The following is a 25,141-nucleotide window of genomic DNA, read 5'->3' on the forward strand; positions in this document are numbered from 1 at the left end:
TCTCTTCAGGGATTCCCAAAGTTGTAGGAGTTAAAGCACCATCTTTTGCACAGTAATCACAATCTCCCAGGAAACAATCGGTCATAAGCGAGGTGCAAATACATAGTTATTTGAGGTGTTCAAGTGTGTAGGCACCATCAGCGAGCTCTTCAACGTGGAAACATACTGTGCGACATTAGTGCAAAATATGCAAAGGCACACTTGTTGTAGGGAAACGAGAAACCATTTTGGAAGGAGTGAATAAAACTTTGAGAGCCCAATAAACGTATCCAGATCGGCTTCTTTGAAGAGACGATAGGTCTCTCATACTGAGCAGGTGATAAATCTCCTGGCAGCATACTCTTTGTACCTGTCAATCGAAACAGACACTACATCTTTTTCGTTGGGACTCTGCCCACAACAACCATGCTCGTCTTTGTTATAATATTCCACAGCAGTCTAGATGTTGGTTGGGTTTAACCGTGTTCTCCCATGGTCATCTAGTGCTGACCATATTCCATGTTTCTCGTGCCAGTGTTGGGATTTGTCCATGATTGTATTGTTCTTAGTGTTACACTGACGACCATAAGGATCAAGACGCAGACATACGTGGCACAAACTAGTTTGCCATGAACGTTTACCAAGTAGCCCCATTCATTGCTTTGCTAAATGTTGTTTTGGGATTTGTATATCACAGAGGCCGACAAATTTGGAATGAGAGCTTAGATTTTTCAGCTCTCCAGTTAGCTTATCAGCAAAGTCAACAAGTGCATTCGCTCTTGATAGGAAGAGCACGTCTCGTAGGTTTCTTTAAATTGCTGAACCATTGCGTGCACAAGTCTCATTTGGTGCCTAAAGGGTCTAGATGATGGTTGCAACCTACAAAATGAGGTTTGGCCCTCGCAGTGTCATTGATTTGAGTTTACTTTTGCACTGGGCAAAGGTTTTGCACTGGGCAAGTACGGCAAAGTTCCATGTGTATGCACTGCTCTCGACCTATGAATTCACCAGCTGTTTCAGCAGGGGGGAGGCATCGAAAAAACACATTTCTCTTAGTTATCGGAAGTAATTCTGGCACATCTGGTCATCATCATGTGCTCTCATTTCTGCCACCTATATTGTAATTACAAACAAAATAATGCAACATGCTTTTTGATGTTCTTTCTCCAGTGTCTGTGAACAGCTGTTTACGAGATTTTGAGAAAAATTAACGCTGCATTTTTAAATTTTCATTTTTAAATAGCATTGATTTTGTCAAAACTTCACATTTTAGGCAAATTGTAAAAATGGCAATTTGTGATGCAGCAACAGTATTCAGCATAATTGTTGAACAGGTTAAGATATTACAGCCCATGAAATTTCAGAGTTACATGCATTGGTTTAGGAGATAAAAATTGGTAAATCAGCTTTTGAAAAGTATAGCAAATTAAAAAAAAATTTTGTAAAACACTTCCAATTTGCACAGAAGCATCAAACAATGCTATCTGACTCTTCTTTGTGTATATATTTTACACAAAAAGATGTATTCTTTGTAGCCATAATATTTTGTATTTCACATTGTCGTGAATTTGCTAGAATGCCTGGTGCATGAAAATGGTGCCTCCACATTGAAGAATTCCAGTATTTCTTTTTTGGCAAGGAAGCCAAGTTAACTTTCGTGCTACCAAGCAATATGCGCATAAAATATAAAATAGTCAATAGAATCTAAAATATGAATTTTTGAGCCCGTGTTGATCTCGTGGAATCATCCTGTGGTGATTGATGCCCTTTGTTTTCTTTTTTTGTGGTACCTTGAAATATGTATCAATGGGGTTGTACTGTCAAGCATGGTGGGAGATCTAATAAAAGAGGGATGAACATGCTCAAGGGAAGCTAAAAGTCAAAGCTGTTGATACAAGGAATGTGTATGGCACTTCTGGGAAATGGTCCTGTAATTTCATTTGCATTCCCTAATGTGAGAAATAAAGAACAGAGTTCTACTTACCATAGCACATCATTTGCAGCAAAAAAAAAAAAAAAAAAAGCTCAGTGTTGTTCACATGTGAGTACGGACCATTTTCGACCATTCTTTATTTTGCACTGAGATTGTCCCACATTTTACATAACGCCGAGAAGCAAAATGGCCACTGCATCCTCTGTTGACTGTTCATGCAATGGCCCACCACACCCCTAGGAGACTGGCGGCAGACTTCAACATCCACAGTTATAGAGACGAAGTTTGACGAGTACACTGAATTAGTAGTGGTTACTTTTATGAAAAGGTAAGACTAATTTGATGTCAGAAAAAGACAAAATTAGTGCTACACTTGCTTAGATTTGTGGTAATGTGTGCAGAAGCTCCTACCCCATAGATTTCACCATTACGGCCGGTAAAAGTTGTGCCCCTACGTAGATTGTCACAATGCAGCAATAGGTTGAGCTGGGTATGATTGTGGTTGCACAAGCATTGGCAGGATTGTAATCAAATCGAGGAGAAAGTGGAGCTGTTTTGCCAGTGATAATACATGTTTTCACCCTCTTTTTTTAATTAGTAGTGAGTGAATATCCTAAATTTCGAATACAAACTTAATATTACACACTAACTATTCATATTAAAAAAAAAGAACTATTCGTTAATTTTTAATAGTCGAAACTAACGAATTATTTCACAATGCCAAATGTTAGTCTGGATATTATACCTCGTCTGCTCATCAAAGTACCGCGAATTATCAGAAGCAAGACAACAAAAGCATTGCAGAAACAAAATGCGTAATGCAAGCATTGTTTTTGCTTTTGCGGCAGAAGCCTACATGCAAATGATTTTTGTGTGTATTCTGTCATTTACTGCTTTTTACAGTCTAGTCATCTATCAGTTTTATCTTTTGTGCTACAACCTATGATGTTCTCCTTGCAGTGGGCCCTTTTATACATGTGCACAGCACAAGTCCTTTAACAGCTTGTTTTTTTTTTTCTTTCTCCATAACTTCCGATCTATTTTCCACCACTTAGCATTTTTATAAAAATGGTCATTCAGCAGCCATTTATTCTTGAAAAGCTTGTTTCAGGGTGTCTACCAAGTTGACATTTCCAAATTCCCTGAGTTTTCCAGGTTTTCCCTGAGTGCCTTTGCAAAATTCCCTGAGTGATGCAGAACTATGTTTTATGTCAAGACGGGCTGAAATGATATCGCCCAACGTTGTCACTCTCTAGTAAGCATATGAAAAAAATTAAAAGAAAACGACTTAATCAAGTTTGAATACTAATGAGTAGTGTTTATGTTATTCACAAAAAGAATAGAAGGGAGGGGTTAGTAAAATGCACAGCAAATAAAATGTCTTCGAAAAAAATTGCAAATCGAGTCGGACATTCTCAAATACAAATAAAAAGGAGATGCATACAGAAGCAAATATTTTTGAATATGAGCTATTTCTATCAACTGGTAGCAAGCTCAGTGCTATGAGGCCCGAACTTTGTCACAATTGAGATTCTCTCAACAGCTCGTAAGTCAACCTCAACTGTCCTGACATACTCTCAGCCCGCGCATGACGCCTCGGTGTTGTGTTTCACTGCTTTAAAGAGTATTTTGGTTTGGATGAGGGACACCTGCATCTCGGCACCAGCCAATACTTTGTTTTTTGTGCTCAAAAAGGCGGCACCATGCTTCCTTTCCCATTCATTCCCAAATGCGTGGGTCCTCTCTGTTCTTGTCCTCCTTCAGCCACTCGCTCGCCCCACGGACCATTTGAAGCATTTCTTGGTCAGTTGCACAGTCCACGTCCGATTTATCGAACTCCCTAGGGGCCGCGAAAACGTCCGAAAAATCAGCCAGTTGGAAAAAATAAATGCATGTCGTTTACTGCCCTTAAGGGCTCAATCCGTCACAGGCACATTTGAATACGTTCTGCAGGCCTGTTGGTACACGTATTAGGCATATTGGTGCTTGTACTGTGACAGGAAATACCGGGTGCACGCGTGTGTAATTAAGGCATACCGTGTCCCATGCTTGTGCTTCACTGCAATACTGTTGCGTATGCTTCACCAAGGAACATTTCTGTGTAGAGGCAAAGCTGACTTTCGGGAACTGGCATTATGAAACGCACTGTGCTTTCCAAGCTTCTAAGCCAATCGCGAGGACCACAAAGGTGGAGTCCGTGCCATTACTAACAGCAGCGAATTCTTTCAATAAAAAACGCGGCACCCAGTGGCAAGAAGCTTCATGGCGAATGTTGAAGCAGCTAGGCTTAGCGTTGCCGCAGTGGTGGCTACGACTGCCAGCGGATCTGCGTGCGAGAGCACCAGTTTGAGGCAGCAAGGTAATCAAAATGGCAGCGGTGGTGGCTTTGATTAATGCCATTTTGGACCTATGGTAACAGCAAAACGCCCGGAAAGTCTGACGGCAAAGAGTTCTTGCATCCGAAATTTCAGACATTCTGATTGACTCTATGAGGTACGTGGTGGTGCCGCGAAGCCATCCAAGTTATCGGGAAACCGGAAAGTCGGTCATTGACTACACTGGCAACTCCTCCAGCCGATAGGGCATCAAAGACAATTCATTACGATTCCTGTCTGTTACTCAAGCCAGCATTACCGCGACTTTCGACCCTTTCAATAAAGTTACAGCTAATTTTCCCTGATAGAGGCACAAGTTCTGAGTTCTCCCCGAGTTTTTCCAGACTACTCAAAATCCCTGAGAATACCAAGTTTTCCCGGTTGGTAGGCACCCTGTTTGCATGGAACCAGGTTCCATGTTGCTGAGTGGTAATTTGTGTAATATTTTTAATGACAGTTGATCATCTTGTGCTGAAAAATTTATACTTTGTTCCTGGTAGTCTTTTTTGCACTAGTCAATACCACCATGGTACCTAATTATACAGAAATATTCCTGCTGCAAATGTATGCGTTCTTGTTTGACCATTCAATATATTCGCCCAACTCTACTCTTTAGCTCTTTCTCCACTGTTGTCTCCTCGCTTTCGAAGGGTGCTCTTCAAACAGTGGTGCTAATGTCAGCATTCATTCTTTTGTTTCCCTTGAGGTTTATCGCTACTATGCTCTTTTCTCCCTTATTGTTGCCTATAATCTTTGCACATGACCTTGTGAAAACACATTTTCTTTGCAGCATGATAAATTTTTCTTTTCAAACTTTCTTTTTTTTTTTTTTTGTCATAAGGGCTTTAACCATTGAGGGACCGCTGATAGTTTTATTAAGCCGTACATAAAACCAATATATATTGCACAAGTTACACCACTGGCCTGGTCCAGTGATCAGGATGTCTCTTTCCCAAACCACAGGGCTCTTGGTATGAATCCTGTGGTTGCCATGGTGTTATATTTATTTTCTTAGACGGTTTATTTGCTGGCCGTTCGCAACGATTAAAGCAGCAATGAGGAATGGCACACCAAGAGCAACAATATCAAGCCTAGCACTGGTGTTCATCTTTTGTCAGCACTCATAATCGTCATTACAGCTCTTCTTTAATGTATGTTGCTTGACAATATGCTTTATGCTCATTAGCAGCTAGCTTTGATGAAAACCCTGCAAAGTATACATCCTGCAGTGTCATCATGTTGGTGCATAGTCAGCCAGAAAAGAGATGCATCATTGTAATGACACAGTAACTCACAAAACGTCACATCAACCTGCATTGAGACAGTGTGTATTTCAGTCGCATTGTATTGCAACTTGAATCCTTGCCAGCTTCGTAGCATTGATGGTCTAGCATGGTAGACATTGCAAACTTTTTACAGTTTTGGTCAACTGCATAATGCTGCGACTGTCGGTTTATGGAGGCTTAAATCACTTGGCTTTGAGCAGAGCAGTAAAAGCGAGTATTAACCCTTTCCATATGGAAAACCTGTTGAGCTTGTCAAGCACACACTTGCAAAAAAATGGCCAGGCTTAGCTTGGTTAAGCCAAGAATGCGTTGCATATTGTGTTGGGGCCCAGCTTTTCCTCCGGCTGTCGTGACGTCACGTCACGTGGTTGCGCTAAAGGTCAATGGTGGCTGCCCGGCCGCGCCCAAGGGCTGAACTGAGTGATTGCAATATGCAACGCATAATGGCTCATACCCCCAATGGTGGCTGCCCAGCCGCGCCCAAGGGCTGAACTGAGTGATTGCAATATGCAACGCATAAAAGCACTAATAACAAGCTCAACTCGTCCAGCGCTGTTGTAAGAGCATGCACCGCTTGGCTAGCTGGTTTAACATGGCTTTTGAGGGTAAAAACGACGCATTAAACTATGACAGAAGAAACGAGAACATGTTCTGAAGCGCTGAGCAAATCTCCAAGTTCTTATTGAGAGCTTCGTAGTGTTCTTTTCTTCAGTCGTCATTTTATGCACTGTTTTTATACTCAAAAGCGAGCGCTATTGTTCTTTTTCTGCAGCCCTCAAGCCAAATTGAGCTCCTCCATTAATCTGTGCTTGTTGTAAGCAGATGGCACAAAAAGGCCTGCTCAAGAGAAGTTGCAAATGTAACTCTTTTTTGTTATGTCACCAGCCATCTAAGCATCTCAAAATGGCATTCTTCGTGGGACAAGCAAAAGCTTTGAAATATGTTAGAAAAGAAAAGAAAGCGTGGTGATTTGGAGAGTTTAGCTTTTTCAAGCGAGAAAAAGTTTTAGGATACAGTGTGTTGTGTTGAAAATTGTAAATAACCAAAGCTAAAACATGCTCTGAAACTCGCTTGTGTCCCGTCTAACCTTCGTTACTGAAAAAAAGTGTTGTATAAACTTTGTTTTTCAGACACAAAATTTTCGAGTCTGATGAACTGAATCATTCACTGTGAAAGAACATTTCCTTCAAGTTCTTTCTTCTTTCATTCTTTTACTGACCTTAAACGTTAAAATATTTTTTTGTCTCTAGGGAAAGACGACAATTGGGACTGGGACGACAGCGACGGGGCTGATGAAGCTATGGAACTTGTGCCCCCAACACCACCGAGGAAGTCACGGTCCAGCAATGATGAATCCTGTTACAGCACCACAAAATAAGCAACATGGTCCAGTTTTCTTTTGTACAGAGTAAAATACATCTTCAGAAGTTTGATCTCTTGATGCACAAGGTCACAAATTATTATAACACATTTACACAAGCCTTTTGTTACATTTCTAGCTTTCGGACACTTGTGCCTTAGTATGTTGAGTAAAGCTAATGGTGCTTGATATTTTCCTATATGAAAGCTTTCCCCAAACCTAGAAACCTGTGTCGGGGAATAAAGTCACTTGCTGCAGTTTGCACAGAATTCCTCACATGTCATGCTGCTACTAAGGTGCTTATTTGATTAATGGCCAGTTTTCTACTGTCACCTCATAAGCTCATCGAACAAGTTCAAGCTACAGTTATTCTACGACTTGCATTTTGTAAAAACATGAGAAAAAGAACACACACTCATGTAATATTGTAAATAAAAAAATATATTTGTGCACTTCTTTAGTGGTCTTTTGACTTGCTCTTCAAGACTTCTTTGCTGAAGGGTAGATAACAAAGAGGGCCAGTTGACAAGCTGTAATCAGGGCGCCCATTATGTTTGGTGTCTGCAAAAAAAGAAAAAGTGCAATCATAGACACTGTGTTAGTGAGGTCTTTTGCAGTGTGCTGAGTGGACAGACAACATTAACTATCTGCAGGGGTGCCACATTTCAAAATCTCAGACAGGATAAGAAGTGTACCAAGGGCAGCAGACGTACTGGACTGCAATTTTCTGTTTGTGCACTTGAAATAAAACTATTTTCATGATGACTATGTTCATAAGGGAAATGCACTCTACAAGAGTGGACATGTTTCTGAAGCAACATTGATAAGAGATGGCCCTACATCAAGTGCACAATACTGCCAATACAGCAGGAAAGTGGGCAGCACTTATCAAGCAATTGGTAAAGTAAGCTTATTGGTTTTTACAAAGGTTTGTAATACGAGGGGAAGATTTTATAAACATTCCACACATTAACCTTTTGGCGCTAGTTATCGGCTTGGATGTGGTACTAGGCATGACACGCAAAAGAAGATTTGGAAATTTTACAACAGAAAGGCACGCAATATATTGTGTTGGCCCACGGGATAACAGATGCTGTATACATAGTCCTTTAAAAAAGTATCGGCGGATCCCACGCTTGTGCGGGAATCAGTGTTAAGAGACACTCTCGGTGATGTTTGCGCAAGTGGAAAAGTAAATGTCACGCAAACTTAGCGCTAATAACAGAAATGCTTGCACAAAATGATTTAAAGGATTTATTACTTTACACAAATATAGTAGACAAAGGCAATGCAATGTACAGTGGTAAAGCAAGTGTAACGTAATGACGCAGATGTTTAGATGCAGGTGCATGTGGCCTTTATTTAAGTGCAACAAATGCACACACCCAGTACTGGGATGACTTATGTTGCCATGTTCTCATGTACCTCTCTCTTGCCGAGTTCTTTAGTCTTAGTGGGTATCAACAGCAATGGAGTGATAACGATGGCCTGAAACTGGCATGACAACTGCGTGTGAAGGAGTGACGAGGCAATGGAATGAAGACGACAGATTGATGATGAGACCACTGCTATGCTGCATGCCAATGATGGCATGTGAAGAAGGAATGGTGATGTGTAACCACAAAGGCTTTAGGACTACCACAGAACGATAATGGCATTATGACATGTGGTGAACGAAAAGACAAAGATGACGATGGAGTGACGACAACGTACTAGTATATCCAGTATATGGTCACTATACCTTGATGATGAAAGAAGTGTATTTTTGTTGATCACATTGGCGCCTGCATATATAATCTCCTACTCCCTGCCACCTCGTTTTGTACTATAGCCGATGCTAGTCTGCGTATACCTGGGACAGCAATCGTACAAGGCAGAAGGCAGCACGCCAAAGAAAGCTTCGCATTAGAAAGCTTGCTATTAGTACCCTAGAATTGCTTTTCCTCGCAAGAGGCCAATTCCTGCTGTAAATAGCTGCCTACAGGCTCTATTTTCATTTTTGAATCATACCTTCAGCTCTTTCTAAAATTGATATTGACATGTGTACTTATCTTTATCGGGCGATCACGTTTCTCCGCCTAGCTAATGTTATCGCACAGCGCAGGACGCGCCTGCATGTAAAAGAAGTTTCTGGAATGTTATCGATGGTTCCGTCCACTGTCTTTCACCGCAACTTGTGTAATCTGATTGCATGTATGCGCGACGCGAATAGTGTAGAACTTTGTGGAAGACACGCGGGTCCCAGCGGTTAATCTGGAACATTCGACGACTGTTGTATAAAAGCCGACGCGCTTGACCCGCTGATCAGATTTTCGACGATCGCCGACCGTGTACGCCGCTATCGTTGTGCTATAAGTGTAGCCTGTTTTTGTGGGCACAGGTTCGCCCAATAAAACTTTGTTTTGTCTTTCACAGTATTGCTACTGTGTTCTTCAACGCCACCACCACGTGACTTCTGGTGGAGGTGCTGGTGCGTTCATGTACCGAATGCCCCCGCAAAACCACGATCCAAGCCCGAAGACAAAACCAACATCGCCCAAGACCAGCGTGCTAGCCGCCGACTGCAAGGACTGCCCCCAGAGCACGTACTTCTACCTGAGACGAGCAGTAAGATTGCCACCAAGTCCACCCCAATGGCAGCCCCAGCGTCCTCCATCGTGCTGCAGCAGCCCAGGGAGCCTCCAACGTTCCGCGGTTCAACATTCGAGGACCCGGAAACCCGGCTCGAGACGCATGAGTCGCTGCACTTAACAGCTGGAACAGCGATGACAAACTGCGACATGTCTTCGCATTGGAAGACACTGCCAGGACGTGGTTCGAAAACAGAGAAGCCACCTTAACGACCTGGGACCTTTTCTGAAGCGGCTTCCTGCAGACATTCACAAGCGTCGTACGCCGAGAACGAGCCCAAGCACTACTAATGAGACCTGCCTAATGCGACCACCACGATTTTTACAGAAGAAATGAACCGCCTATTCCGCCACGCTGACCCAGAAATGTCCGAGGAAAAGAAAGTCCGGCTACTGATGCGTGGTGTAAAGGAGGAACTTTTCGCCGGTAGGGTACGAAGCCAACCAAAGACTGTCGAAGAGTTCCTTCGCGAGGCCACTAGCATCGAGAAGACACGAAATGCGGAACCGGCAATTCAACCACCGCATGAATTCGACAAGCTACGCCGGAGTTCAGTCACTGACCACCGACGACCTGCGCGAGACTATCCGAGTGGTCGTGCAGGAGGAGCTACAGAAGCTGTTCCCGTCATCACAGCCTCAAGTGGCTTCGATTGCCGACGTCATACATGAGGAGCTCCAACAACAACTCGGAGTAGCCCCGGAATCGCCGCAGCCTCAGCCGCAAGCGATGACATACGCCGCTGTAGCCTGCCGTCACGTTCCCCCTCCACGCCCACAGCAGGGCCCAGTGACGACACAGTTCCGTCGTCCACCACCACCCCCGCCGCCAGCACGCCAACCCGTCACCCCACGCCGCATTCCAAGGAAGACTGACGTTTGGCGCGCCCCCGATCACCGTCCGCTTTGCTATCACTGCGGAGAAGCCGGGCACATCTACCGCCGATGCCCATACTGGGAGATGGGACTTCGAGGGTTCGCTGTTAACGCGCCGCGACCTCAGATTGGCGAACGAGCTCGCGATATCGCCACTCAGTGGAGCCCTCGACGACCGTTTCGTTCGCCGTCACCAGGCCGCTACCTTTTGCCGCAGCGCCGGCCATACACCGGCCCAGCCCGGGGCCACTCTACGAGCCCATATCCGGAAAACTAAAAGCAGCAACCGATGGAGGTGCGGTTGCTGTTTGTCAAACTGACGAAGATCCTCCACCGCTGACGAAGAGACCATCCCGATGACATAATAACGACACGCCGCCGTCCCGACGAAGTCAGGCAGCCAAGACTACACCGACGAAAGACGACTTGACGACGCGACTTCAGTTCAACACGACGCAGCTGTGATCCGACGCCAAGACCTAACTGCAACGCCAGACAAAGAACCACCGACCTCGACGGCCACGCAGTTACCGCCTTAGTGGACACAGGGGCTGATTACTCAGTCATGAGTGGACACGTCGCTGCCCAGTTGAAGAAATATAAGACTACATGGGAAGGCCCTCAAATTCGGACCGCCGGAGGACACCTCATAACGGCAAGAATTACCACTCACGACCGAACTTACCCTGCCACCTTCGTCATCCTCCAACAGTGTTCACGAGACATCATTCTCGGCATGGACTTCCTGAACCAACACGGCACAATTATCGACCTGAAGTCGAAGTCAATAACGCTGTCAGAAGATCAAGCAATACCGCCGGATAGCCTTCCTAGGCAGCGCGCCTTGAGTGCGCTCGAAGATCAAGTGAGCATCCCGCCTCGCTCGAGCATTGTTATTTCGGTCGGCACCGAAATACCCGCTGACATAGAAGGCGTCATCGAACGCAACCAACGTCTACTGCTCATCCGTAAAATTCGCGTCGCTAGAGGAATCGCTCGACTGCACGGAGGAAACATGAAAGTGTTGCTGACAAACTTCAGCCAGGAGTTCAAGCACATCAACAAGGGCACGACGATCGCATACATCGAGGAAATTCTGGAAACCAGCAATGCGTTTGTCCTCTCGGATTCTGCCGCATGTACCCCGACGACCGTAGTTCCCGAACCAGACTTTGACATAAATCCAAGCCTCCCCATGATTAAGCAACAACAGCTGAGAAGCTTACTTCGACGATACAAAGAGTGCTTTTCGACGTCATCAAGGATTCGACAAACGCCAGTCGCAAAGCATCGCACAATAACCGAAGAGTTTGCTCGACCACTCTGCCAGAGCCCTTATCGAGTTTCTACGCGAGAACGGGAGCCTATAAGGCACCAAGTAGACGAAATGCTGCGTGATGACATCATCCAGCCGTCCAAAAGCCCGTGGGCATCTCCTGTAGTCTTGGTGAAGAAAAAGGACGGAACCTTACGTTTCTGCGTCGATTATCGTCGTCTGAACAAGGACATATACCCCCTCCCACGAATAGACGACGCATTGGATCGGCTCTGCAACGCTAAATACTGTACTTCTCGTCGATGGACCTCAAGTCTGGCTATTGGCAAATAGAAGTCGACGAAAGAGATCGCGAAAAGATGGCCTTCATCACCCCAGACGGCCTCTACGAGTTCAAGGTTATGCCATTCGGACTGTGCTCGGCGCCCACAACGTTCCAGCACGTGATGGACACGGTTTTAGCAGGATTGAAGTGGCAGACCTGTCTCGTTTACTTGGATGACATCTTCGCCGGAAATTTCGACGATCACCTCAGGCGGCTTGCGACAGTACTAGAGGCCATCAAGTCATCAGTGCTTACTCTGAAGCCGGAAAAATGCCGCTTCGCTTACGATGAGCTTCTGTTCCTAGGCCACGTAATCAGCAAATCTGGTGTCCGTCCAGACCCGCAAAAGACAGCTGCCATTGCACAGTTCCCGCAACCCATCGACAAGAAGGCAGTGCGTAGATTCCTTGGCATGTGTGCCTACTACAGGCGCTTTGTCAAGGACTTTTCACGCATCGCTGAGCCGTTGACATGTCTAACTAAATGTGATGTTGAGTTCAAGTGGGAAACGTCGCAGGCCGACGCATTTGAAGAACTCAAACGACGCATGCAGTCGCCGCCTGTACTTGCGCACTTCGACGAGTACGCAGATACAGAAATCCATACTGACGCCAGTAGCCTAGGCGTCGGTGCCGTTCTAGTCCAGCGGAGAAACGGAGTCGAACAGGTGATAGTTTACGCTAGCCGGTCGTTGTCAAAAGCTGAAGGCAATTATTCTACAACCGAAAAGGAATGCGTCGCCATCGTTTGGGCTACAGCGAAATTTCGCCCTTACCTATATGGCAGGCCATTCAAAGTCGTCAGCGACCATCACGCCTTGTGTTGGCTAGCGAATTTAAAGGATCCTTCAGGACGGCTGGTGCGATGGAGCCTCAGACTACAAGAATACGACATCACTGTAACCTACAAGTCCGGACAAGAACACTCAGATGCCGATTGCCTATCACGCGCCCCCATTGACCCGCCGCCGCAAGATGACGAGGATGATGACGCCTTCCTTGGAATAATAAGCGCGGAAGACTTCGCTGAACAGCAACGAGTGGACCCGGAGCTAAAAGGCCTCGTCGATTATTTGGAAGGGCACACCGACGTTGTCCCTAGGGCATTTAAGAGAGGGTTGTCTTTGTTCTCGCTTCAAAACAACCTACTCGTGAAGAACTTCTCACCAGTGCGCGCCAACTACCTTCTTGTTGTCCCGTCAGGAATTCGTCCAGAAGTATTGAATGCCCTACATGACGATCCGACCGCTGGACACCTCGGATTTTCCTGGACACTATCGAGCATACAAGAAAAGTATTATTTGCCGCACCTGACTGGTGACGTCGCCCGTTATGTCAGAACATGCCGAGACTGTCAGCGACGCAAGACACCGCCGACAAGGCCAGCCGGATTACTACAGCCAATCGACCCTCCTTGCCGACCATTCCAGCAGATCGGGATGGACTTGCTGGGACACTTTCCGACGTCAACAACCGGAAATAAGTGGATCGTCATGGCGACGGACTACCTCACCCACTTCGCTGAAACGAAAGCACTGCCGAAAGGTAGCGCAGCCGAAGTGGCGAAATTCTTTGTCGAAAACATCCTGCTGCGACATGGCGCCCCAGAAGTCCTAATCAGCGACAGAGGAACGGCCTTTACAGCAGAGCTCACCCAAGCCATTCTGCAATACGGTCAGACAAGGCACAGGAGGACAATGGCCTACCACCCCATTTTGTTTGCACGAGGGGCACTTGCATTTCGGTATCAGCCAACACTTAAATCTTTTTGTGTGAGCTCAAGCTCCTTCGAAGAAGCAGTGGCATGATTCCTTTCCCGTTCATTCTTCAATGCGTAGGTCTTCTCTGTTCTCGTCTTCCTTCTGCCGCGTGTTCGCCCCACAGACCATTTGAGGCAGCATCCTCTTGGTCAGTTTACAGTCAACGTCCGATTTCTCGGTCTTCCTAGGGGCCGCGAAAACGTCCGAAAAATAGGGCAGTTCGAAAAAATTAATGCATGTACTTTACTGCACTTAAAGGGCCCCTCACCAGGCCCCATAACAAATTTTTGTTTGATACGCTGGAAGTTGTCACGTGTCCTCTAGGGAGCGTTCTGCCGCAAAAAAAATTTCAAATCGGCCCATTAATAGCCGAGATAGAAATATTGTCACGTGGTGGTGACGTTAAGAACACAGTAGCAATACTGTGAAACGCAAAACTAGACTTTATTGGGCGAACCTGTGCCCACAAAGCAGGCTACACTTATAGCACAACGAAAGCAGCGAACACAGTCGGCGATCGTCGGAAATCTGATCAGCGAGGCAAGCGCGTCGGCTTTTATACAGCGGTTGTCGAATGTTCCAGACTAATCGTTCGGACCCGCGCGCCTTCCACAATGTTCTACACCATTCGCGTCACACGATGAAATCAGATAACACCACGTTCGGCGACAACAGACAGCCGGGTAGAAGCATCGATAACTTTCCAAAAACTTCGGATACATGCAGGCGCGTCCCGCGCTGTGCGATTAGATTTGTTAGGTGGCGAAACGTGGTCGCCCGATAAAGATAAGTACACGTGTCAATACCCCCCTCTTAAAAAGCATCGACCCGATGCTGCAAACAAACGAAGTTAATAAACAAAAGCACTCGTAGCAAAGAAAAGAACAAAAATGACGAAGTTCGTCAGCGTCCGTAAAAGGGTTTAAGGCGCACCACGTGGACCACTTCAGATCGTGCGCGGCGCCGCTGTGAATGCGAAATGCCGTCTGGCACGACCTCATAATCCAGAGCGCCAATACGTCGGATGACCTTGTAGGGTCCGAAATAGCGTCGGAGTAGCTTCTCACTGAGTCCTCGTCGGCGTATCGGAGTCCAGACCCAAACACGGTCGCCAGGCTGGTACTCGACGAAGCGTCGTCGGAGGTTGTAGTGTCGGCTGTCGGTCCTCTGCTGGCTCTTGATTCGCAGGCGTGCGAGCTGTCGGGCTTCTTCGGCGCGCTGGAGATAGCTAGCGACGTCAACATTCTCTTCGTCAGTTACGTGCGGAAGCATGGCGTCAAGCGTCGTCGTCGGGTTCCTGCCGTAAACCAGCTTGAACGGCGTGATCTGTGTTGTTTCTTGCACCGCCGTGTTGTACGCAAAGGTTACGTACGGCAGGACCGCGTCCCACGTCTTGTGTTCGACGTCGACGTACATTGCTAGCATGTCGGCGAGGGTCTTGTTCAGGCGCTCCGTGAGACCATTCGTCTGCGGATGGTAGGCAGTTGTCCTCCTGTGGCTTGTCTGGCTGTACTGCAGAATGGCTTGGGTGAGCTCTGCTGTAAAAGCCGTTCCTCTGTCGGTGATGAGGACTTCTGGGGCACCATGTCGCAGCAGGATGTTTTCGACGAAAAATTTCGCCACTTCGGCTGCGCTGCCTTTTGGTAGAGCTTTAGTTTCAGCAAAGCGGGTGAGATAGTCCGTCGCCACGACGATCCACTTATTCCCGGATGTTGACATCGGAAACGGCCCCAACAAATCCATCCCAATCTGCTGGAATGGTCGGCGAGGAGGTTCGATCGGCTGTAGTAATCCAGCTGGCCTTGTCGGTGGTGTCTTGCGTCGTTGACAATCTCGGCATGTCTTGACGTAACGGGCAACGTCGGCGGTCAGACGCGGCCAGTAATACCTTTCCTGTATTCTCGACAGCGTACGGGAGAATCCGAGGTGCCCAGCGGTTGGATCGTCGTGTAGGGCGTGCAGTATCTCTGGACGCAGCGCTGACGGTACAACAAGGAGGTAGCTGGCGCGGAGTGGTGAGAAGTTCTTCTTCACGAGTAGGTTGTTTTGAAGCGTGAACGAAGATAATCCGCGCTTAAATGCCCTAGGGACAACGTCGGTGTGCCCTTCCAAATACTCGACTAGGGCTTTTAGCTCCGGGTCCCCTCGTTGTTGTTCGGCGAAGTCTTCCGCGCTTATTATGCCAAGGAAGGCGTCGTCATCCTCGTCATCTTGCGGCGGTGGGTCTATGGGGGCGCGGGATAGGCAATCGGCATCTGAGTGTTTTCTTCCGGACTTGTATGTTACAGTGATGTCGTATTCTTGTAGTCTGAGGCTCCACCGCGCCAGCCGTCCTGAAGGGTCCTTTAAGTTAGCTAGCCAACACAACGCGTGATGGTCGCTGACCACTTTGAATGGCCTGCCATAGAGGTAAGGGCGAAATTTCGCTGTAGCCCAAACGATGGCGAGACATTCCTTTTCGGTTGTAGAATAATTGCCTTCCGCTTTTGACAACGACCGGCTAGCGTAAGCTATCACGTGTTCATGTCCATCTTTTCTCTGGACTAGGACGGCACCGAGGCCTAGGCTACTGGCGTCAGTGTGTATTTCGGTATCGGCGTGCTCGTCGAAGTGCGCAAGTACGGGCGGCGACTGCATGCGTTGTTTGAGTTCTTCAAATGCGCCGGCCTGCGGCGTTTCCCACTTGAACTCGACGTCACATTTAGTTAGCTTTGTCAGCGGCTCAGCGATGCGTGAGAAGTCCTTGACAAAGCGCCTATAGTAGGCACACATGCCAAGGAATCTGCGCACTGCCTTCTTGTCGGTTGGCTGCGGGAACTTTGCGATGGCAGCTGTCTTCTGTGGGTCGGGGCGTACTCCTGATTTGCTGATCACGTGGCCTAGGAACAAAAGCTCATCGTAAGCGAAACGGCACTTTTCCGGCTTCAGAGTGAGCCCTGATAACTTGATGGCTTCTAACACTGTCGAGAGCCGCCTAAGGTGATCGTCGAAATTTCCGGCGAAGACAACGACGTCATCCAGGTAAACAAGGCACGTCTGCCACTTCAGTCCGGCTAACACCGTGTCCATGACGCGCTGAAACGTTGCAGGCGCCGAGCACAGTCCGAATGGCATGACTTTGAACTCGTAGAGGCCGTCTGGCGTGATGAAGGCAGTCTTTTCGCGATCCCTCTCGTCGACTTCTATTTGCCAGTAGCCAGACTTTAGGTCCATCGACGAGAAGTATTTAGCGTTGCAGAGCCGATCCAATGCGTCGTCTATCCGTGGAAGGGGGTACACATCCTTCTTCGTGATCTTGTTCAGTCGACGATAATCGACGCAGAAGCGTAGGGTTCCGTCCTTTTTCTTTACCAGGACTACAGGAGAGGCCCATGGGCTTTTCGACGGCTGGACGATGTCGTCGCGCAGCATTTCGTCGACTTGTTGTCTTATAGCTTCGCGTTCTCGCGTCGAAACTCGGTAAGGGCTCTGGCGTAGTGGTCGAGCGCACTCTTCGGTTATTATGCGATGCTTTGCGACTGGTGTTTGTCGAATCCTCGATGACGTTGAAAAGCAGTCTTTGTATCGTCGAAGCAGACTTCTGAGCTGTTGCTGCTTAATCACAGTGAGACTTGGATTTATGTCGAAGTCTGGCTCGGGAACTACGGTCGTCGGGGTAGATGCAACAGAATCCGAGAGGACAAAGGCATCGCTGGTTTCCTGAATTTCCTCGATGTATGCGATCGTCGTGCCCTTGTTGATGTGCTTGAACTCCTTGCTGAAGTTTGTCAGCAACACTTTCGTGTTTCCTCCGTGCAGTCGAGCGATCCCTCTTGCGACGCAAATTTCGCGGTCTAGCAGTAGATGTTGGTCGCCCTCGATGACGCCTTCTACGTCAGCGGGTGTTTCAGTGCCGACGGAAATAATAATGCTGGAGCGCGGCGGGATGCTCACTTGATCTTCGAGCACACTCAAGGCGTGGTGACTACGAGGGCTTTCCGGCGGCATCGCTTTATCTTCCGACAGCGTTATTGACTTCGACTTCAGGTCGATGATTGCGCCGTGTTGGTCCAGGAAGTCCCTGCCGAGAATGACGTCTCGTGAACACTGTTGGAGGATAACGAAGGTGACAGGGTAAGTCCGGTCGTGAATGGTAATTCTTGCCGTGCACATTCCGGTCGGCGTAATCAGGTGTCCTCCAGCGGTCCGAATTTGAGGGCCTTCCCATGCAGTCTTAACCTTCTTCAACTGGACGGCGATGTGTCCACTCATGACTGAGTAATCGGCGCCTGTGTCGACTAAGGCGGTGACTGCGTGGCCGTCTAGAAGCACGTCGAGGTCGGTGGTTCTTTGTCTTGCGTTGCAGTTGGGTCTTGGCGTCGGATCACGGCTGCGTCGTGTTGAACTGAAGCTGTTACGTCGCGTCATTAAGCCGTCTTTCGGCGGTGTAGTCTTGGCTTCCTGACTTCCTCGGGACGGCGGTGTGTCGTTAGTATGTCGTCGAGATGGTTTCTTCGGCGTCTTCGTCGGCGGCGGAGGATCTTCGTCAGTTCGACGAACAGCAACCGCACCTCCATCGGTTGCTGCCTTTAGTTTTCCGGATATGGGCTCGCTGACCGGCCCCGGGCTGGGCCAGTGTAAGGTCGGCGCTGCGGCGACAGGTAGCGGCCTGGTGATGGCGAACGCGACGGTCGTCGAGAGCTCCACTGAGTAGCGGCGAGGTAGTCGGCGATATCCCGGGGGCGTTCACCTTGCTGCGGGCGCGGAGCGTTCACGGCGAAACCTCGCAGTCCCATCTCCCGGTATGGACATCGTCGGTAGACGTGACCCGCTTCTCCACAGTGGTAGCACAGCGGGCGGTGGTCAGGAGCGCGCCATACGTCTGTCTTCCTCGGGTAGCTGCGCTGGGCGACGGGTGGGCGTGCCGGCGGCGGGGGTGATCGACGGAATTGGGGCGTTACAGGGCGCTGTCGCGGTCGCGGAGGAGGACCTTGACGGCGTGCGACGGCGGCGTAGGTCATCGCTTCTGGCTGGGGTTGCGGTAATTGAGGTTGCACCTCCGGAACCCCAAGCGACCGCTGAACCTCATCTTTGACGATGTCAGCGATCGAGGCCACTTGAGGCTGCGACGACGGGAAGATCTTCTGGAGCTCCTCTCGTACGACTGCCCTGATAGCCTCGCGCAGGTCGTCGGAGGCCAGCGATTGAACGCCGGCATAGTTTGTACAGTTAGTGCGGCGGTCGAATTGCCGGTTTCGCATCTCGAGTGTCTTCTCGATGCTAGTGGCCTCGCGAAGAAACTCGTCGACGGTCTTCGGTGGGCTTCGTACCATACCGGCGAAAAGTTCCTCCTTTACACCACGCATCAGTAGCCGGACTTTCTTTTCCTCGGACATTTCCGGGTCGGCGTGGCGGAATAGGCGGCTCATTTCTTCCGTGAAGATGGTAACGTTCTCGTTTGGTAGCTGCACTCGGGCGTCCAGCATAGCTTCAGCCCTTTCCTTGCGCACGACGCTTGTAAAGGTGCGCAGGAAGCCGCTACGGAACAGGTCCCACGTTGTCAAGGTCGATTCCCTGTTCTCAAACCAAGTTCTGGCGGCGTCTTCTAAAGCGAAGTAGACATGCCGCAGCTTGTCGTCGGAGTCCCAGTTGTTGAACGTCGCGATGCGTTCGTAGGTCTCCAGCCATGATTCCGGGTCTTCAGTCGCTGCTCCATGGAAGGTTGGTGGGTCCCGAGGTTGTTGTAGGATAACGGGGGACGCTGGGGCAGCCATTGGGGTTGTTTTGACCACGATCTTCTTTGTCGACTCAGGTAGAAGTCCGTGCTCTGGGGGCAGTCCTTGAAGTCTGCGGCTAGCACGCTGGTCTTGGGCGATGTTGGTTTTGTCCTCGGGCTTCGGGCTTGGATCGCGGCTTTGCGGGGGCGTTCGGTACATGAACGCACTAGCACCTCCACCAGATGTCACGTGGTGGTGACGTTAAGAACACAGTAGCAATACTGTGAAACGCAAAACTAGACTTTATTGGGCGAACCTGTGCCCACAAAGCAGGCTACACTTATAGCACAACGAAAGCAGCGAACACAGTCGGCGATCGTCGGAAATCTGATCAGCGAGGCAAGCGCGTCGGCTTTTATACAGCGGTTGTCGAATGTTCCAGACTAATCGTTCGGACCCGCGCGCCTTCCACAATGTTCTACACCATTCGCGTCACACGATGAAATCAGATAACACCACGTTCGGCGACAACAGACAGCCGGGTAGAAGCATCGATAACTTTCCAAAAACTTCGGATACATGCAGGCGCGTCCCGCGCTGTGCGATTAGATTTGTTAGGTGGCGAAACGTGGTCGCCCGATAAAGATAAGTACACGTGTCAATATTTTAGCGCCGCCAACCCATGATTTCAGAAGGTGAGCTCCACTGCCAAGCAACACTCTCTCCACTCACCCCATCTAACCTCCGCAAGCGAAATTCCTGCGTTCTCCCACACCGGACCTCGAGGATCGCGTAACACGTACGACAAGGGCCCCGCCTTCAATTTTTTTTTTGCTCGCTTCTTTTTTTTTTGGGGGGGGGGGGGGGCTGCGTACTTGTGCCTACGGTGTCGCACGCGAGCTGTTGCGATTGTCTCATTTCGCGGAGTGCACGATTTTGCGCACTGTGTAAGTCAGTGCTACACGAATACTGACGCAGACACAAGCAGATCACAGAGCATGATCCCGCGCTTTCGGTGTCTGTGCGGGCGATTGCACGACGTGGGAACAAGCAGATGAAACGGAAGTGCATATCTCTTCCTGCGGTGTGAAGCTTCTCAGCTCAGAATGGTCGGACCTAATGAGGCGTCCTTTTGGACTCAAATCGCCACAGGCATATCCGAAAAAGCTCTGAATGCCTGCCAGTATATTTATTAGGCATATTGGTGCTCGTACTGTGACAGGAGATGGCGGCTGCACGCGCGTATAATTAAGCAATACATACTCTGTGTCCCGTGACAATTGCTCCCTTTCCACTCTTGTTATGCTTCACCGCGTAGCACTTCTGTATTAAGGTGAAGCTGACTTTCGGGAACCGGCATTATGCAACGCGTCGTGCTTTACGAGCTTCGAAGACAATTACGAGCATGACAAAGGCGGAGTCGATGACATTGCTGACAGCGGCGAATTGTTTTAATGAAAAACACAGCTTCAAACAGCAAGAAGCTTGGTAGCGAACGTCGACGCAGCTAGGCCTAGCGTTGCCGCGGTGGTGGCTACTGCCGCTAGCCGATCTGCGTGCGAGAGTGCCAGTTCGAGGCGGCGAGTTAATCAAAATGGCGGTGGTGGTGACTTTGATTAATGCGATTTCGGACCTGCGGTCACAATAAAAAGTCCGGAAAATCGGACGGCGAAGGGTTCTTGCGTCCGGAATTTCAGATGTTCTTGTATACACGGTAGGTGATGGTGCCACGAAGCTGTCCGAATTATCGGGCGTCCGGAAAGCTGGTCGTTAGCTGTACACAGGCAACTCCTCCAACCTACGACACGGCGTGAAAGTAGATTCTTCACGATTCCTCTCTGCTACTCGAGCCAGCAATACCGCGACTTTCATTCTCTTTCAAAAAAAATACACCCAATTTTCCCTGACAAATTCCCTGAGTCTTCCCTGAGTATTTCTAGACTATTCAAAATCCCCGAGAATTCCCGGTTTTCCCGGTTGGTAGACACCCTGCCTGTGCAGTGCATAAACAAATACTGCACGAGATTACATGCTGCATACAATGAAAATAAGACGATTGTAGGCATCACATTTAGTTGCAAGCATTTAATGAAATGGTTAATTTAGTATTAGCAATCGCACATGTTAGAATCTATGCAAAGCAAAGCTTTGCATAGATTTTTATATGTTTGCTGGACCAGCATTATATTTTTTTACATAATTGCAGGGATTGTGCATCAAATCATCAATGTGCAAAGCAATAAGGTGAACTTGCTCCGAAAAGTACTGATCTACATGTGGTCTGAAGTGCAGTGCATATTTTGGGATTTTTCCTTGATGGTTTAACTGTCACGATAAGTGGCATTGAGGCCAAGCTGAGAGAGATGCATTCTTGGCAAAGTACTATGCTGCAAAGGTTATTTGCTGTAATAGTGACTCCTGTGTAGTGTCCTAATCTCTCTACAACACTTCCCTGAAACTATATTTGCAAAGAACTGCCCAATCTCTGCAATTTCTTTACACCTTGAGCAGGTGTGTAGTTATTTTACGAAAAAATCTTGAGTAGACCCTTTATCGGGCATGCGCAATAAAGGTGAGCAGGTCTAGAGACACAAGGAATGACCAGTTTTTGCACATATTTATGTGCATGGAGTTCCACCTATCTGCAAAATCGTAATTTCCTTTTTAAACCAAATTTGCTAGAGTACTGCAGAAAGTACACAGACAGACAAATACAGAAAACGTGGCATTGTCAAGGTGATCTTTTCTACCACAGTGGTAGTTTTAAGTAGCAGAAGAAAGTTTAGTATATATAATTATAGAATGTAAAGGCAATGAAATTCAATCAAGCCTGCATTGCATCCAGTCCAATGCAGTTTCTTTCTTTTACATGTTTTTTTTGCAATTCTCACAGGAAAGGGGTCTGGATGATTAGCTGTGGTTTGGCAAATGCATATCTAAGGCTAGGGGTATGGTAATTGTCAGCAGCAATGCATCACTATAAATTTACCTGTGCAGTGACAGCACACAGTGGAAAGGGAACTAAAATATTCACAAAAATGTGGCTTGGCTACTTGCAAGTAAGTCATGTCAAAATTAGTAATGCTACATAACTAAGGGCAGGCACATGTCTGCTGAGCTCATGAGAGCACGAATGTGAGCGACGAGTAAGCAGCCTCCACTAACAGCACTGTCGCATCTCTTGCCATAACAGGACATAGAATATCCACAAATAAGAGCTTGTCAAAGGACAGGTGGATTCGTGTATTATAAACACGGTAAGACTGTCACTCATAAAAGATAAGCAGTATATTTGACGTTTCACTGCAGAAAGGAAAAAAAAAGTCACAGTAGCAGCACCAGTGAATTCTGCCTAGTCATATTGAAGTATGCATGCTGCAACTAAAGCATGTTGCCTCATACAGTTTATGATGGTCCTCTAGGGATGATGAGGGAGTCAAAAACTTAGCAAGGATAGAATTACAGTAGCCTTCATGCAGGATTAGCACTGTTATTTTTTTTTTCCCCGTTTTTCGTAATCTTGAAAAAATTCTAAAGCAAGGCAAAGCTCCACATCTGCCACTGGGGATCACTACTTGCACATGAGGTCACTATTTCAGAACCGACTTCTAAACTCTTAACATGTACTAGTTGACAGACTTAATGACAGCATCCCACAGAAGGTACATGACCTGTCTTCAGAAAGTGGTAAACTTGGGTATTTGGCATTCTACACAAGAGGAGAGCACCAGCTAGGAAAACCAATTTCAACAATATGCACATGCTTGCAAAGCTTTTCTGTTATCAATGCCTTGGACCATAAGTTTAGTTTGGCGAATATACCCGTACATAAAGTGGTCACACTTATGTCTAGAGCGCAAAAATAAGCAGACAGCTCTCTGCAATCTATATACAGCCTGCTGAATGTAAAGCACAATAAAGTTGCTGACAATAAAGAACACACAGCCTATGAAAATTTTAGACAACAATGAAGTGATTGGTTGCCTGCACAAAGTTACAAGAAGAAAAAGGATAAATGGTACTCACATAAATGAATGCATCTTCACAAATAAAGCCATACAGTGTCCACAGGCTTGACACAACAAATGCAGACAGGATGAGCGAAAACGGAAGAGTTTCAACACTTTGTGTCCGGACAACGTGAAGCTGCAGTGTCAAAAGAATGTTTCAGGAATGCAGTTGAAATGCTAGGCAATGAACACTTGCCAAGATGTACTCACCAAGCTGGACAGAGGTGATGCAAAGAACAAGAATGCCGCAATACAGCCCATCATCCCCACAACAGACAGTGCAATATCTTTGTCGTCGATGAAATAGGTGACCTCATAATAGACTCCCGCCAGCACAACAATGAGGACTAAAATCTTCCAGTTCAAGGTGCCCTGTCAGGGGTGTGTGACAGAAGAAGCAAAAAGAAAAGCTCTATTATAAACTACACTGGTGAGGAAAACTACGTTCATGCTACATTCATACTATGGCTCAAAGAAGAGCGCAAATCATATCAAGATAGCAATCAAAATTGCAATCATATGTCACAAATGGCTATGTAGAAAGAAAGCAGGGTGGTCACACAGGCCCATTCAAAGAGCTACAATAGAACTTACAATGTTAACCCAAGAGCCACAGCAATACAAAAGTTCCATATGTTAATGCCATTGGTTGCTTATCAGTTGCTTATGCTTTCTGCTAAGAAATGCAGGCATAGTTCCTGAGAATGGCCAATGCATAAGTTCACGAAAACTGTCCTAGTTTAACAAAAGCTCGTATAATATTGCACATGTTTAGATGAGAACAGACAGCCACTAACTGATTGAGTAGCCAGCTGAAAGCTGCAAATAGATTTAAAAACTACAGCTTGGCCATTGCTAGACAGCAAGCACAGCAATAGAAAGCTTTTTTTCTTACGCAAGGAAAACCAAACAGTATCTGACTGCCTAGTCCAGCAATCTATCAGCAATATTTATAGGAGTCTTCGATCAGCACACTCAGTGTTTGATTGCCTGGTCTAGCAATCTGTCAGCAACCTTTACAGGAGTCTGCCACACAGCAGACTCCCATAAAGATCCACGTGCTTAAGCCAAATATTGAAATGTGAGAGACAATGAATGCAGATTTGTTTTGTTTTCCATATGCCCAATGGAAAAAAAAAAGTGAACCTATGAACCTAACACGAATTGGTAATCCACCTAACTGAGCCTTTGCGCCCACTTATTTGGCTCACCAAGAGAGCTGGATCGGCATACTCTCAGACTCTGAGGATGTAACTCAGCTAGCTACACAGCTTTCCCACATCATTGATGTTTTGTGTGCTAGTACGATTTTCTGTCATCTCAATTTAATTAAAATTTTTTCTGCATTAGTTACTTTTTATGCATTTTGTGGTGAACTGAATTACGTCAGCATAAGTAGAGACTACTCATGCTTGGACCCTGCATTACGCATTGTAATATGTACAGTATTTACAACTTCACGTCAAAGACTTATTATGCAGACCGAGTTTCTTTTACACTAAGAGATTGTGAAAAGTTCCAATTCTATCTTTTACAAATAGTATATACTATATTGTTTTCTCACCTACTATTTCATTTTTGTTTTTCTCTACGATTTTGGAACAGTCAAAAGTCCTATACAGTTGCAGTTATTAAA

General features: G+C 47.2%; 2 protein-coding genes across 4 annotated transcripts in view; one reads left to right on the top strand and one right to left on the bottom strand.

Moving 5' to 3' along the window:
• Nucleotides 1-7,389, top strand: part of LOC126540717 (uncharacterized) — a 69,172-nt gene extending 61,783 nt beyond the window's left edge. For both annotated transcript variants that reach the window (XM_055076245.2, XM_050187562.3), the window contains one exon: nucleotides 6,824-7,389. In XM_055076245.2, the coding sequence (XP_054932220.2) occupies nucleotides 6,824-6,951 (128 nt within the window). In that variant the 3' untranslated portion in view covers nucleotides 6,952-7,389. The remainder of the gene's footprint in view (nucleotides 1-6,823) is intronic.
• The window catches only part of LOC126540734 (sugar transporter SWEET1-like), a 38,032-nt gene that overhangs the window by 8,790 nt on the left and 4,101 nt on the right, over nucleotides 1-25,141 (bottom strand). Inside the window, exons 4-6 of one of the 2 annotated variants that reach the window (XM_072286543.1) lie at nucleotides 23,716-23,877; nucleotides 23,522-23,641; nucleotides 7,387-7,494 (exon numbers count right to left, since the gene is read on the bottom strand). In XM_072286543.1, coding sequence (XP_072142644.1) covers nucleotides 7,414-7,494; nucleotides 23,522-23,641; nucleotides 23,716-23,877 — 363 coding nt within the window. In that variant the 3' untranslated portion in view covers nucleotides 7,387-7,413. Of the gene's footprint in view, nucleotides 1-7,358; nucleotides 7,495-23,521; nucleotides 23,642-23,715; nucleotides 23,878-25,141 lie in introns of those variants that run through there. The other variant, XM_050187581.3, reaches the window with a different exon arrangement.

The sequence above is a fragment of the Dermacentor andersoni genome, chromosome 2 (assembly GCF_023375885.2).
Source record: "Dermacentor andersoni chromosome 2, qqDerAnde1_hic_scaffold, whole genome shotgun sequence".
NCBI lineage: Eukaryota > Metazoa > Arthropoda > Arachnida > Ixodida > Ixodidae > Dermacentor > Dermacentor andersoni.